Consider the following 13,947-nt stretch of genomic DNA (forward strand, 5'->3'; position numbering starts at 1 on the left):
CAAAAAAAAAAAAAAAAAAAATTGGCACAATGGCTTGTGCCTGTGGACCTAGCTACTTAGGAGGTTGAGGCGGGAGGATCACTTGAGCCCAGGAAGTGGAGCCTGCAGTGAGCTGTGATGGTGCCACTGCACTCCAGCCTAGGCAACAGAGTGAGACCCTGTCTCAAAAAAAAAAAAAAAAAAAAGGAAGTTGTTCTTTGGCATGCCTGCCACGGAGTTCCAAAGGAATTGGAATCCGTCCTGGATCCCACCATGATCCCACATTGTGCGTGGGAGCTGTGGGGGGCACATGGCGCCAGTCACTCCGGCCCAGTTTCTTCAATACTGATGATGTTTCTGTTTCCATCTTCTGTGCTTCCCAGAGGCTGGTGAAGGTTCCTGCCAGCGGGCTTGGTGTGAATGTGACCAGCCAGGACGGCTCCTCCCCGCTGCATGTCGCCGCCCTGCACGGCCGGGTGGACCTCATCCCCCTCCTGCTGAAGCACGGGGCCAACGCGGGCGCCAGGAATGCAGACCAAGCTGTTCCGCTCCACCTGGCCTGCCAGCAGGGCCACTTTCAGGTTTGGGCTCTGTGTCGCGGGCAGTGGAGCAGGGTGTCCGCTTTGGGCACCTTAGTGGGAATGCTGCAGGGGTTTGGTGGCTACGTCAGAGGACATTGCTCCCCCGAGCCTGGAGATTCTGAGGTACACAGGGTAGGCCACTCAGGCTCTGGGCACAGAACCCTGGTGCTCCCTGGGGGTGGAGCCAGTCCCTGCCCCACTGCCACGCGCATGTGTGTGGTACCGAGGTTGTCATTCTGTTCTGCTCCCAGCAGAATCTGGCTCTTGAGCTTGTGTGGCGGCCACTGAGGGCTGTCCCCATGGTCATCTTACCACCTTTATACCCTGACAGCACTTGCTCTGGGCCCAACAGTTAAGCACTTCATAAAGAATAATCAAGGCCCCATTGAGGGGCTCAAGGGAGAATTTGGGAGTGATTAACTTTTTGAAAGTCCTGTTTTTCTTTGCTTTTTTTTTTTTTGAGACAGGGTCTTGCTGTCTCCCAGGCTGGAGTGCAGTGCTGCAGTGTTGGCTGACACTGCAGCCTCAACCTCCTGGGCTCAAACAGTCCTCCCATTTCAGCCTCCCAAGTAGCTGGCATGCGCCCACGACACCCAGATGATTTTTTATTTTTTTGTGGAGATGGGGTTTCACCATGTTGTCCTGACTGGTGTTGAACTCCTGGACTCAAGCAATCCTCCCACCTTGGTGTCCCAAAGTGCTGGGATTACAGGTGTGAGCCACAGCACCGGGCCCTGCTTTTCTTTAGGGAAAACTGTGTCTATATTTTTTCATTTTCCTGTATCAGTTCTACTGTTAACTTTTTAAAGACAGAAGCCATATTTCAGGTTTTGCATCTCTGTCACCAGCACCTAGCATAGAGCTTCAGGCATCGCTTTCCTAATCTGTAAAACTGGAGTGGCGATTGCAGCTCTCCCTGGGGTGGAAAGGATAGAAAGGTGAAGTGAGATCACCGTCACCCTGCAGTTCACCCACACAGAGCAGCCCCACGGCAGACGGTAGCCCTCCCCTCTTCACCTGGTCCCTTTTCTCCTGGAGGGTCTAAAGTCTTCTCAATGAGCTCAGAGATGGCTGGGTGTGGTGGCTCATGCCTGTAATCGCAGCACTTTGGGAGGCCGAGGCGGCTGGATCACTTGAGGTCAGGAGTTCGAGGCCAGCCCCTGCCAACATGGCGAAACCCCATCTCTACTGAAAATACAGAAAATTAGCCAGGTGTGGCGGCAGGTGCCTGTAGTCCCAGCTGCTCAGGAGGCTGAGGCACAGGAATCAGTTGAACCTGGGAGGTGGAGGCTGCAGTGAGCCGAGATCATGCCACTGCACTCCAGCCTGGGCAACAGAGCGAGACTCTGTCTAAAAAAATAAGAAAGAAAAACCAAAAACAACAAAAAATTTAATAAGCTCAGAGACAAATCAAAAGAAGATCAAATTTGAGGATTTCTCTGTAGAAATTTTGTTTTCTTATTTTCTTTTTCTTTTTATTTTTTTTTTCATAATTTTTCTCTGGCAGGAAATGACAAAAATTTTGATTAAGTTTGCACGTTTTTGTTCTCTGGCCCAGGTGGTGAAGTGTCTATTAGATTCGAATGCAAAACCCAATAAGAAGGACCTCAGTGGAAACACGCCCCTCATTTATGCCTGCTCCGGTGGTCATCACGAGGTTGCCGCACTGCTTCTACAGGTGAGGGCCCCTCCCTGCCCCCTGGTCGACACACCTGCACCAGTTAACAGGGTGCCTCCACCCAGCAACCCCTGCAGTGCACTGGGGATGGAGAGGCCGGGCCGTTCATCAGCCCCAGGCCTCTGGGGAGAGGAGCGGGGCGAGCGCCTTGCCACGCGGGGTTCTCTGATGGGAACGGATGGTGCCTTAGCATCCGGGATGCAGTCTCAAGGGCTCCAACACTGCTTTTGCCAAGGGTTTGGGTCTCACCTCACTGACCGGGAATGTGTCGTGCTGTTACCTGAGCACAGGCTGAGTGGCCGTCTCTGTCCCTGCTGCTCTTTTTCTGTCTTGATAAAGGTTATGCGAATGGATTAAAATTTCCTAAAGAAGTAGGGAAAAACCAATTTGTCCATGACTCTGCTACTCAAGGGAAACTCATTTTGGTAGATTTTAAAAATTGTGTATAGCTTCAGTGTTGTTTTCTTTTCTTTCCTTTTTTTTTTTGTTTGAGACAAGTTCTTGCTCTGTGGCCCAGGCTGGAATGCAGTGCCACCCTCATGGCTCACTGCAAGCCTCAGTCTCCCAGGCCCAGGCGATCCTCCTGCCTCAGCCTCCCAGGTAACTGGGACTACAGGTATGCACCACTGCACCTGGCTAATTTTTGCTGTTTGTTTTTAGTAGAGATGGGGGTCTCACTTTGTTGCCCAGGCTGGTTTCAAACTCCTGGGCTCAAATGATACTCCTGCCTTGCTGTCCTAAAGTGCTGGATTACGGGTGTAAGCCACGGCGCCTCGCCAAGTATTGTTTTCTTTTCTTTTTTGCCAAGGTGGAGTCTCACTCTGTCACCCAGGCTGGAGTGCAGTGGCGCAATCTTGGCTCACTGCAACCTCTGCCTCCGAGGTTCAAGCAATTCTTCTGTTTCAACCTCCCAAATAGCTGGGACTACAGGCACCCACCACAATGCCCAGCTAATTTTTTTTGGTTTTTTTGGTTTCTTTTTTGTAGAGATGAGGTTTCACTATGTTGGTCAGGCTGGTCTTGAACTCCTGACCTCAGGTGATCCACCTGCCTCGGCCTCCCAAAGTGCTGGGATTACAGGAGTGAGCCGCTGTGCCTGGCCCCAAGTATTGTTTTCCGTTTTACTGTTATTTAATGTAGAAACTTGTTTATTCGAACTTTGATTTTTAATGGTTGCATAACTATGGATATACCATAGTGGGTTTTTTTTAAAACCTGTTTCTGCTCTGTACGTTTAAGTGGCTTCTGTTTTCTCTGCTATTAGGATAAATGCTATAGAACTCTTTGTCTATAAGTCTTTTTTTCTCAGTACTACTTTTCCCCCCGAAATTTTAAGGAAACTTTCAGACATAAGAAAAGTTGTGGCTGGGCGCGGTGGCTCAAGCCTGTAATCCCAGCACTTTGGGAGGCCGAGACGGGCGGATCACAAGGTCAGGAGATCGAGACCATCCTGGCTAACACGGTGAAACCCCGTCTCTACTAAAAAATACAAAAAACTAGCCGGGTGAGGTGGCGGGCGCCTGTAGTCCCAGCTCCTCGGGAGGCTGAGGCTGGAGAATGGCGTAAACCCGGGAGGCGGAGCTTGTAGTGAGCTGAGATCCGGCCACTGCACTCCAGCCTGGGCGACAGAGCGAGACTCCGTCTCAAAAAAAAAAAAAAAGTTGAATGTGTTTTATAGCGAATACCTGTATGCCCATAGCCATATTCCACGTTGACGTTTCGTAGCGTTCCTTTTGATTGTGTGGTTTCTCTTTGCAGCATGGGGCCTCCATTAACGCTTCTAACAATAAGGGCAACACGGCGCTGCACGAGGCTGTGATTGAAAAGCACGTCTTCGTGGTAGAGCTGCTTCTGCTCCACGGAGCGTCAGCCCAGGTGCTGAACAAGCGGCAGCGCACGGCTGTAGACTGTGCCGAACAGGTAGGCGGAGAGCATCGAAGAGCCGAGCGAATCCCGAGCTGCTCACAGCTCCCTCTGGATCCCTTGTGTTTAAGCTGGATCTGAAATAGCAACACCCAGCCCTTGGCATCGCTGGGTTGGGCGTAGTTGGTGTGCCAGAAGTCCGCAGCGTGGGTGGATGGCTGGTCCTCGGTCCCCTGGTCAGAGGTGGCGCTCTGGGAACCAGGAATCATTCTTTCACAGGTGGTTTTCAAAGGCCTGAGTGGAGGGGCTCCCCCCAGCCAGCAGTAGGGCCGTGGTCCGGTAGTTACCTAGAGTCAGGCACTCCAGGGGAAGGAGCAAGTCATGATGTTCTGGTCTCACCATCCTCGCAGTGTGAACACAGCTGTTGTCTTAGCAGCACGATGGAGAAGGTTTGTTTAGTTGGTGGATTTAAAACTTGAGGCCAGGCACAATGGCTCATGCCTGTAATCCCAGCACTTTGGGAGGCCAAGGAAGGAGAATCACTTGAGTGCAGGAGCTCATGACCAGTCTGGGCAACATAGGGAGATCCCATCTCTACAAAAAACCAAAAAATTAGCCGAGCATAGTGGTGTGCCTGTAGTCCCAGCTACTCAGGAGGCTCAGGTGGGAGGATTGCTTGAGCCCAGGAGGTCAAGGCTGTAGTGAGCTGAGATTGTGCCACTGCACTCCAGCCTGGGTGACAGAGACTGTGTCTCAGAAAAATGAAAGTAGAAGTCCTTCAGTCCTGTAGGAATCGTGATTATTGGTGTACTGCCTTCTCCCGTGCTATGGGTGCTTGCGTGGAGAGCAATGGGGAAGGGTCCTTTTCTCCTGGCGGGCAGCAGCTCTTTCTGTTCCTGTTTTCCTGCTGAGTCTTTCTTTTGTTTTCTACTCAAGATGGACAGCGAGTTGGCTGTTAAGTGACACAGCTGAGAAGCTAATATCACCATCAATCAATCCACTCCGTGGATAGGCTCCTTATAGTAATTTTTTGTTTCTTAAGACAGAGTCTTGCTCTGTTGTGGCGTGATCTTGGCTCACTGCAACCTCTGCCTCCTGGGTTCAAGCGATTCTCGTGCCTCGGCCTCCTGAGTAGCTGGGATTACAGGCATGTGCCACCACGCCTGGCTACATTTTTTTTGTATTTTTTGTAGAGACGGGTTTCACCATGTTGCTCAGGCTGGTCTTGAACACCTGACCTCAACTGATCCACCTCCCTTGGCCTCCCGAAGTGCTGGGATTACAGATGTGAGCCACCGTGCGTGGCCTCCTTATATTAATTTTCAGTGACAGAATTGAAATATTTTAAACTCTCAGTTTAGTACTTTCTTAAATGATTATGTTGATTTTTTTGGGTTTTTAAAATTTTTTAATTTTGTTATTATTATTTGTTGAGACAGGGTCTCTGTTGCCCAGGCTGGAGTATAATGGTGTAATCTTGGCTTACCGCAGCCTTGACCTCTGGGCACAGATGATTCTCCAACCTCAGCCTCCCAAGTAGCTGGGACTATAGGTGTGTGCCACCATGCCCAGCTAATTTTTTTTAAATAGAGACAGGGTTTTGCCATGTTGGCTAGGCTGGTCTCGACTGCCTGGGCTCAAGCAATCCACCCACCTCGGCCTCTCAGAGTGCTGAGATTACGGGTGTGAGCCATCGCGCCTGGCCTATTATTATTTTTAAATAGAGACAGGGTCTTGCTGTGTTGCCCAGGCTAGTCTTGAACTCCTGGGCTCAAGCGATCCTCCCACCTTGGTCTCCCAAAGTAGTGGGATTGCACGCATGAGCCACCGTGCCATTAATTAATGTGTTTTAATGAGTACTTACTGTATGGGGGGCCCTCAGCAGCCTCATGGTAAGTATATGATAGTAGATCAACTTACTGTGTTTGAACCGGTTGCACGGAGTGGTTGGATCCCCAGCATGGAGGCCACGGAGAGAGCAGAGCCGGGCTCTCCACACAGGCCTCCTTTTACCACTGGGCTTTATGGCCTCCAAGCTCCGTTTGTAATTATTTCTGAGCTTTTTCTGCCCAGCCACACTAATACTGACATTTAGATCAAAAACAAATCATAGCCTATTAAAAAAGAATAAAAACATTACTGTTCCTTTTCCTTTTCAAATTGCAGAATTCAAAAATAATGGAATTGCTTCAGGTGGTACCAAGCTGTGTGGCCTCATTAGACGATGTGGCCGAAACTGACCGCAGGGAGTATGTTACTGTTAAGATCAGGAAAAAATGTAAGAGTTTACATTCTTTCTGTCATGCTCAACCTGGGTATATTTAGACATTCATGAGCAGTTGCTGGTGTTCATTTAATTGTGTATGCAAAATGTAATTATAATCATGCCTGGAGGGGATACAGGCACCAAAGAAATGGTTACCTCCCAATTTGTCAGACTATGGGTAATCTTTTTTTGCTATTAGTTTTCTGGTTGATGGTAATGATGTTTCTTGAGGAAATAAACTGTCAATGCTACCTTGAAGGTTCAGGCGTCCCCCTGTGGAGATGGGGAACAGTCTCCCGGGGAGTTTCTTTCATGCCTCATGTTCCAAAGTCAGGTGTTCTGGGAATTTCCTGGACATCCAGGGTGAATGTTACCTTTCAAGATTTTTTTTTTTTTTTTTTTTTTTTTTGAGATGGAATGTCGCTCTGTCGCCCAGGCTGGAGTGCAGTGGCGTGATCTCGGCTCACTGCAAGCTCCTCCTCCTGGGTTCACGCCATTCTCCTGTCTCAGCCTTCTGAGTAGCTGGGATTACAGGTGCCTGCCACCTCGCCCAGCTAATTTTGCGTTTGTATTTTTAGTAGAGACGGAGTTTCACCGTGTTAGCCAGTATGGTCTCGATCTCCTGATCTGGTGATCTTGCCCACCTCGGCCTCCCAAAGTGCTGGGATTACAGGCGTGAGCCACAAAGATTTTTTATTTAGTTTTTTTGAGACAGAGTCTCACTCTGTCACCCAGGCTGGAGTGCAGTGGTGCAGTCTTGGCTCACTGCAACCTCTGCCTCCTGGGTTCAAGAGATTCCCCTGCCTCAGCCTCCTAAGTAGCTGGGATTACAGGCATGTGCCACCATGCCTGGCTAATTTTCGTATTTTTAGTAGAGACGGGATTTCACCATGTTGGCCAGGCTGGTCTCGAACTCCTGACCTCAAGTGATCTGCCCGCCTCAGCCTCCCAAAGTGCTGAAGTTACAGGCATGAGCCACAACACCTGGCCTCAAGGTTTTTTTTTTTTAAGTTTATACGTGTGCAGAAGTTGATTATAATTAGAACAGCAATTGCCAAACAGCAGTGGGACTGAAGTATTTTCTTCTTTTTAAAAAGTTTAGGCTAACCCGGTGAAACCCCATCTCTACTAAAAAACACACACAAAAAAACTAGCCGGGCGTAGTGGCGGGCGCCTGTAGTCCCAGTTACTCGGGAGGCTGAGGCAGGAGAAAGGCGTGAACCCGGGAGGAGGAGCTTGCAGTGAGCTGAGATCCGGCCACTGCACCCTAGCCTGGGCGATAGAGCGAGACTCCATCTCAAAAAAAAAAAAAAAAAAAAAAAAAAGTTTAGAAGGGGTCCTTGTTCTACTTTTTTTTAGAATTTACAGTATGAAATATTATCCAGTGAGGTATGCAATAATAGAATACAATAATATGGATAAACCCATTCACATATCTGGATAGCCCTGAGACTGTCTCACCATAATTGGCTGTGGCTGGGAGAGTTAAGGGAGTTAAGGATTTAGTTTTCTGTTTCATGGGGGTTCTCATAATACAGGCTGACTACCCCCCATCTCAAATGCTTGGGACCAGCAGCGTTTTGGGTTTTGGAATATTTGCATTATACTCATTGGTTGAGGATCCAAATCAGGAAATCAGATTCTTCTGAGCATCATGTCAAAGAGTTCAAAATGTTTCGGATTTTGTAGCTTTTTTTTTGAGATGGAGTCTTGCTGTGTTGCCCAGGCTGGAGTGTAGTGATGCAATCTCGGCTCACTGTAACCTCTGCCTCCTGGGTTCAAGTGATTCTCTTGCCTCAGCCTCTTCAGTAGCTGGGATTATAGGTGTGCGCCACTATGCCTAGCTAAGTTTTTGCATTTTTGGTGGAGATGGGGTTTCTCCATGTTGCCCAGGCTGGTCTTGAACTCCTGACCTCAAGTGATATGCCCACCTCGGCCTTCCAAACTCCTGGGATTACAGGCATGAGCCACTGCACCCGGCCTGTAGCGTTTTAGGCTTTAGATTTTTGAATTGGAGATACTCAGCCTGTTATAAATAGGTACTAGCCGTGTTTCTTTAAGCAAATTCAGTGTTTCATTTTCTAAATTTTGTAAACCTGAGAATAGATTGTGTCTATGCTGTAATTTAAAAATAATTTTACACTGTTTTCGAAGTTTTTAGATGTTTATCTTTTTATCTACAGGGAACTCAAAACTGTATGATCTACCAGATGAACCTTTTACAAGACAGTTTTACTTTGTCCACTCAGCCGGTCAGTTTAAGTGAGTATGAAAATCAAGTTGATTTCTGTGCTTTTGCCCCTAGTTTACTCCAAGCTGCACGTAAGGTGCTTCAGTTGTAATTGGTTATGGACAAATCTGCACCTAATAATGTTGAAAATGCTGCCACCTTGTGGCCAACCAGAGTGTTTCATGCCACTGTGCAAATATTTATTTTAGTTTATTTTGGGTTTTAGGGGAAAGACTTCAAGGGAGATTATGGCAAGAGATAGAAGTGTCCCTAATTTAACCGAAGGTTCTTTGCATCAGGTAAGTTATTAAACAATGGCTTTTAATCATATTTTCTAAGGCCTGGCTTTGTCAAAAGTAATCCATGGTTAACACACGTCTCCTTGAACATCATCTTCATTATTCCCTGCACCGTATGAGCTAGCAACAGTTAAAACTGGAATTATTTCATGGGACAGTGTAGAGTACAGGCTTCACTGATTGTTATAATTCAAAGTACATTTCTGAGCAGAGGAGTGGAAAGTGTTACATGTGTGGGGAACCACAGGTCTTGGTGCTTATAGGAGATGAACCATCCCAAATTTCACTATGGTTTTAATCACCAAAGAAAACGACAGTTTATATATAGATGGGTAAACAATGTCTCCAAGTATGGTGTACAGTTGCTCAGACAATTAGGTGACCATCTTCCCAATGCATTTTAATTTTATTTATTTGAGAGAGTCTTGCTCTGTGGCCCAGGCTGGAGTGCAGTGGCGCGATCTTGGCTCACTGCAGTCCTCATCTCCCCGGTTCAAGCATTCTCCCACCTCAGCCTCCTGGGTAGCTGGGATTACAGAGGCATGTGCCACTACGCCTGGCTAATTTTTTTTTCTATTTTTAGTAGAGACGCAGTTTCACCATATTGGCTGGTCTTGAACTCCTGACCTGAAGTGATCTGCCCGCTTCGGCCTCCCAATGTGCTGGGATTACAAGCGTGAGCCACCGCGCCCAGCCCCTACTGCATTTTTAAATTACTCAGAAGCTTGATTGAAAACCTGTGATCTGGCCGGGCGCAGTGGCTGAAGCCTGTAATCCCAGCACTTTGGGAGGCCGAGACGGGCGGATCACGAGGTCAGGAGATCGAGACCATCCTGGCTAACACAGTGAAACCCCGTCTCTACTAAAACATACAAAAAACTATTTTAAGGCGAGGTGGCGGGCGCCTGTAGTCCCAGCTACTCTGGAGGCTGAGGCAGGAGAATGGAGTAAACCCGGGAGGCGGAGCTTGCAGTGAGCTGAGATCCAGCCACTGCACTCCAGCCTGGGCAACACAGCGAGACTCCGTCTCAGAAAAAAAAAAAAAAGAAAACCTGTGATCTGAGACAGTGATTCTTCTCAGAACCACGACTTTCCTTCTTGCTGATGAGAATTTATAGCGTATGTAGCATAGGCTTGTTGGAACAAATACACAAAAGTTATAAATTGTTGTTTTAGATAATTAAAATGATTTTAATTAACATGACTAATTTTGATATCATATTTAGTCTTACATGGTGTTGCTAGTAGACCTGCTGCTTTGTGGGAAAGCCAGAAACGTTGAAATCTGCCTGAGTTCCATCAAGTGCTAGCTTTTCCTTTGCTAGCTGTGGGACTTTAGGCAGGTGGCTTAACTTTGCTGATCCTGTCTCCTCAGCTGTAAAACGGGGATAACAATAGTAGTACATGCCTCCTAGAGTCATAAAGATTGTGAAAACATGTGGAACATTTACTGTGTCTGACACATGTAGTATGCACATGCCATGTTAGCACCACAGGGATGTGAGAATTGAAATTGTGCCTGTCAAGCACTGAGCACATTGTGTGACACTAAGCACTAAGGGGCAGCTGTCACTGTCATAGTTGTGGCTTCCAGTACAGTGAGGATGTGAACGGTTCAAAATGTACTCTTTCTTTAGCCAGGGAGGCAAAGTGTCACCCTGAGACAGAATAACCCGCCAGGTCAGAGTGGATCTCATGCTGCTGAGAAAGGCAACAGTGACTGGCCGGAGAGGCCTGGACTGACACAGACTGGCCCTGGACACAGGCGGATGCTGCGGAGACACACGGTGGAGGATGCAGTTGTGTCCCAGGGCCTGGAGGCTGCTGCTCCCCAAGAGGTTAGTGCTTCCCGGTCCTAACAGGAATGACGAGTTGTTGAGCCTGCTGCCAGGAAGCAAGGATGCGACAAGATGATGCTGACTGAGGACTAAATGTGCTTCCATGAAACTGGCTTGAGAAGTCTTCAGCACCAAGTTCCTGAAAGCTTTTCTGTGGCTAAGAATGCAACAAAAAAGTTCACCACCACCATCTCTCTCCTCTTCAAAGCTAATGAATACACTTGAAACAGAAATTCCAGTAGAGTCCAGATCCTTAAGCCAGAGGTGCATGCTTCTTTTTAAGTATGAGGGTTTGTCGGTCACAGGGGGAGAGGTTTCACCACCAGATTCTGACCTCCTCCTCCCAAAAGGTGCTAAACCTCTCTGACCTGTGTACATTCACAAACCACAACTAGAATTCCTCCACCTGGGATGAAGCGGGAGAGAAGCAATTTAGGTTTCATGGTTCTGTAGAGGCCAGGCTGAAACGTCATATCTGAAGGAAGAAAGCAACAGCTGGACAGTTTCTCTGCAAAGCAACACTTGAACCAAAAGATGCCTCAATCCCATTTTGATGTTCATTTTAGTGAAAGGATGCATCAGACCTCTTCCACATCATGCATGTGGGAAAGGTTGGTTATCATTTTCCTTCTAACAAGTAGGTACAGATATTCGGTTACTACACGTGCGTCTGTAGCAGTGTTTCTAGAAACATCCCTTTTTGTTGAGAACCTCCTGTGAATGTCACACTCACACCCAATGGATGGTTACTGGATTAGAGAGTAGATTTGGCACATCTTTTAGTCTTTTGATTCAGATTCAAAACTTAATAGCACAAACCAGGTCAAAATTACTTTCAGTTAGAATTTATTGCCATTTATTCCTTTTTATAAATTTCTGTAGATTCTTTTTTTTTTTGTTATTGGCCTAGAGCTACAAGTATAGGTTTGTCCTGAGTCCATTTTCAAATGACCTTGTAATAGGGAAATGGTTTTGTCCATGTTCTTGGAAATACTTGTGTATGTACAGAAGGGAGGGGTTATTTTTCTACAAAGTAATTTATGATTTCTAATTTTCTAATGTGCCTTGGATATGTGCCAAATGATGGAAAAGAAACAGTAAACTTTATGATTCTTGAATGTGTCATGGTATGCTTTTTTAGTTGTTTGGCTGTGGATGTTTCTCGGCCTCTCTGCTGTAAACATTTGCTTTGTGTGTGGGAAAAGTGGTCCCCATTGAATGGATATGGATTTTTCAGTTACAGATGTGAGACTGAAACATGGGAACTTGATCACTTAGCTCATTATCCATCTACTGACCAAGGCCGACTTAACCCAGTAGGCACAGTGTCCAGGGCCCACAAAAATGTTTTTCTTTGGAAATCAGAAGAATAAAATGAATATAGCTTCCTACCCCAAACAGGAAATGAGTCCTGTTGCTTTGCTGATTTTTTTGTTTTGATTTTTCCTCCTTTTCCCTATTTTTTTTTTCTTTTTTGAGACGGAGTCTCACTCTGTCACCCAGGGTGGAGTGCAGTGGCACGATCTCGGCTCACTGCAGCCTCCACCTCCTAGGTTCAAGCAATTCTGCCGCAGCCTCCTGAGTAGCTGGGACTATAGGCGCCCACCACCGCGCCTGGCTCGTTTTTTGTTAGTTTTAGTAGAGATGGCGTTTCACCGTGTTAGCCAGGATGGTCTCGATCTCCTGACCTCGTGATCCGCCTGTCTCAGCCTCCCAAAGCGCTGGGATTACAGGCGTGAGCCACCGCGCCCAGCCTTCCCTACTTCTTTTAAACAAAACCACCTTACAGACTGAAGCTGCTGTGGTTCCATACCATCCTAATTAAGAAAATACATCCTACACAGTTTATCAGCACAGGTATTCTCAGGATACAAATATGCACATTTGACACCACCTAATATTTTGGGGTAGTACAATATAATTTTGAAAACATTTTCTTTTTTGAGATGGAGTCTTGCTCTGTCACCCAGGCTGGAGTGCAGTGGCACGATCTTGGCTCACTGCAGCCTCCGCCTCTCAGGTTCAAGCAATTCTCCTGCCTTAGCCTCCCAAGTACTCCCAAGTAGCTGGGATTATAGGCGCCTGCCACCACGCCTGGCTAATTTTTGTATTTTTGGTAGAGACAGGGTTTCACCATGTTGGCCAGGCTGGTCTCAAACTCCTGACCTCAAGTGATCTGCCCACATTGGCCTCCCAAAGTGCTGTGATTGCAGGCATGAGTCACCACGCCCAGCCGAAAACATTTTCACATATACCCTTTTAATTTCAACAATTGCTGTGGATGGTTGAATTGTCAAATGGGAAACAGGTTCAGAAAAATAAGGGAGCTGCGAGGGATCTCACAGCCAGGATCAAGGTCTTGTTGGCAGTGGCAGCTGCAAGCTTGGTGTACCCTTCCTCTGGATATGTAAATGCTGTTTCTTTTTGAGCTGTTCTAGTCATCAGTAATGTTTTCCATTGTTAAGTGACTCCCTCGATTATTTTTAAAAAACAGTTGTCATTCTGGCCAACATGGTGAAACCCCACCTGTACTAAAAATACAAAAATTAGTTGGGTGTGGTGGCACGCGCTTGTAATCCCAGCTACTTGGGAGGCTGAGGCAGAATTGCTTGAACCCGGGAGGAGGTGGTTGCAGTGAGCCAAGATCATGCCACTGCACTCCAGCCTGGCAACAGAGCAATAATACTCCATCTCAAACAAAAACCACCAGTTTTTCCAATTGCTTTCCCTACTCAAACCTGATGTGACAGTTGAGAAATTAATGCCCTAATTTCCATTTCTGTGAAAAAAAGTTTTGAATTCAAAGTAATGCGAGTTCACTCATTTAAATTAGAAAGTTTAGAATAACCACTCTCCGCTCCCTAAAATGTACTCCAGTCTCTTGTTGCCATCAGGAACCTCTCTCCTGGTACACAGAACCACTTTTCACTCTCAGGTAGGTGTCTGAAAGAATCTGACCATCTTTAAACACATTCACAGCAGTTGCCATTAGGACAGTGGTTATCCTGTGAGAAAAAGCACAGAACTTGTGAAGTGCCTCATATTCCCCTAGCATTTGTATGTAAAAGAGGCCTAAAGCAAAATTTATCTGTAACTGGGATTTTTTCAAAATCCCTGACCACATTTTTTTTAAATTACCAGTTTACCCTGACACAAAATCCCCAACCAGATTTCATCTTATGATCATTCTGTTCTTTTAAAAATATGTTAATG

The 13,947-nt window shown here is 46.8% G+C and overlaps 1 protein-coding gene across 4 annotated transcripts in view; it reads left to right on the top strand.

Annotated features, from left to right (window-relative positions):
- Positions 1 to 11,852, top strand: part of ANKRD27 (ankyrin repeat domain 27) — a 79,104-nt gene extending 67,252 nt beyond the window's left edge. For 3 of the 4 annotated variants that reach the window (XM_007996210.3, XM_007996209.3, XM_037991500.2), the window contains 7 exons: positions 363 to 560; positions 2,119 to 2,238; positions 3,997 to 4,158; positions 6,268 to 6,379; positions 8,551 to 8,629; positions 8,824 to 8,896; positions 10,534 to 11,852. In XM_007996210.3, coding sequence (XP_007994401.3) covers positions 363 to 560; positions 2,119 to 2,238; positions 3,997 to 4,158; positions 6,268 to 6,379; positions 8,551 to 8,629; positions 8,824 to 8,896; positions 10,534 to 10,755 — 966 coding nt within the window. In that variant the 3' untranslated portion in view covers positions 10,756 to 11,852. The remainder of the gene's footprint in view (positions 1 to 362; positions 561 to 2,118; positions 2,239 to 3,996; positions 4,159 to 6,267; positions 6,380 to 8,550; positions 8,630 to 8,823; positions 8,897 to 10,533) is intronic. The other variant, XM_037991501.2, reaches the window with a different exon arrangement.
- Positions 11,853 to 13,947: the final 2,095 nt, after the last annotated feature.

This window comes from Chlorocebus sabaeus, chromosome 6 (assembly GCF_047675955.1).
Source record: "Chlorocebus sabaeus isolate Y175 chromosome 6, mChlSab1.0.hap1, whole genome shotgun sequence".
NCBI classification, from domain to species: Eukaryota; Metazoa; Chordata; class Mammalia; order Primates; family Cercopithecidae; genus Chlorocebus; species Chlorocebus sabaeus.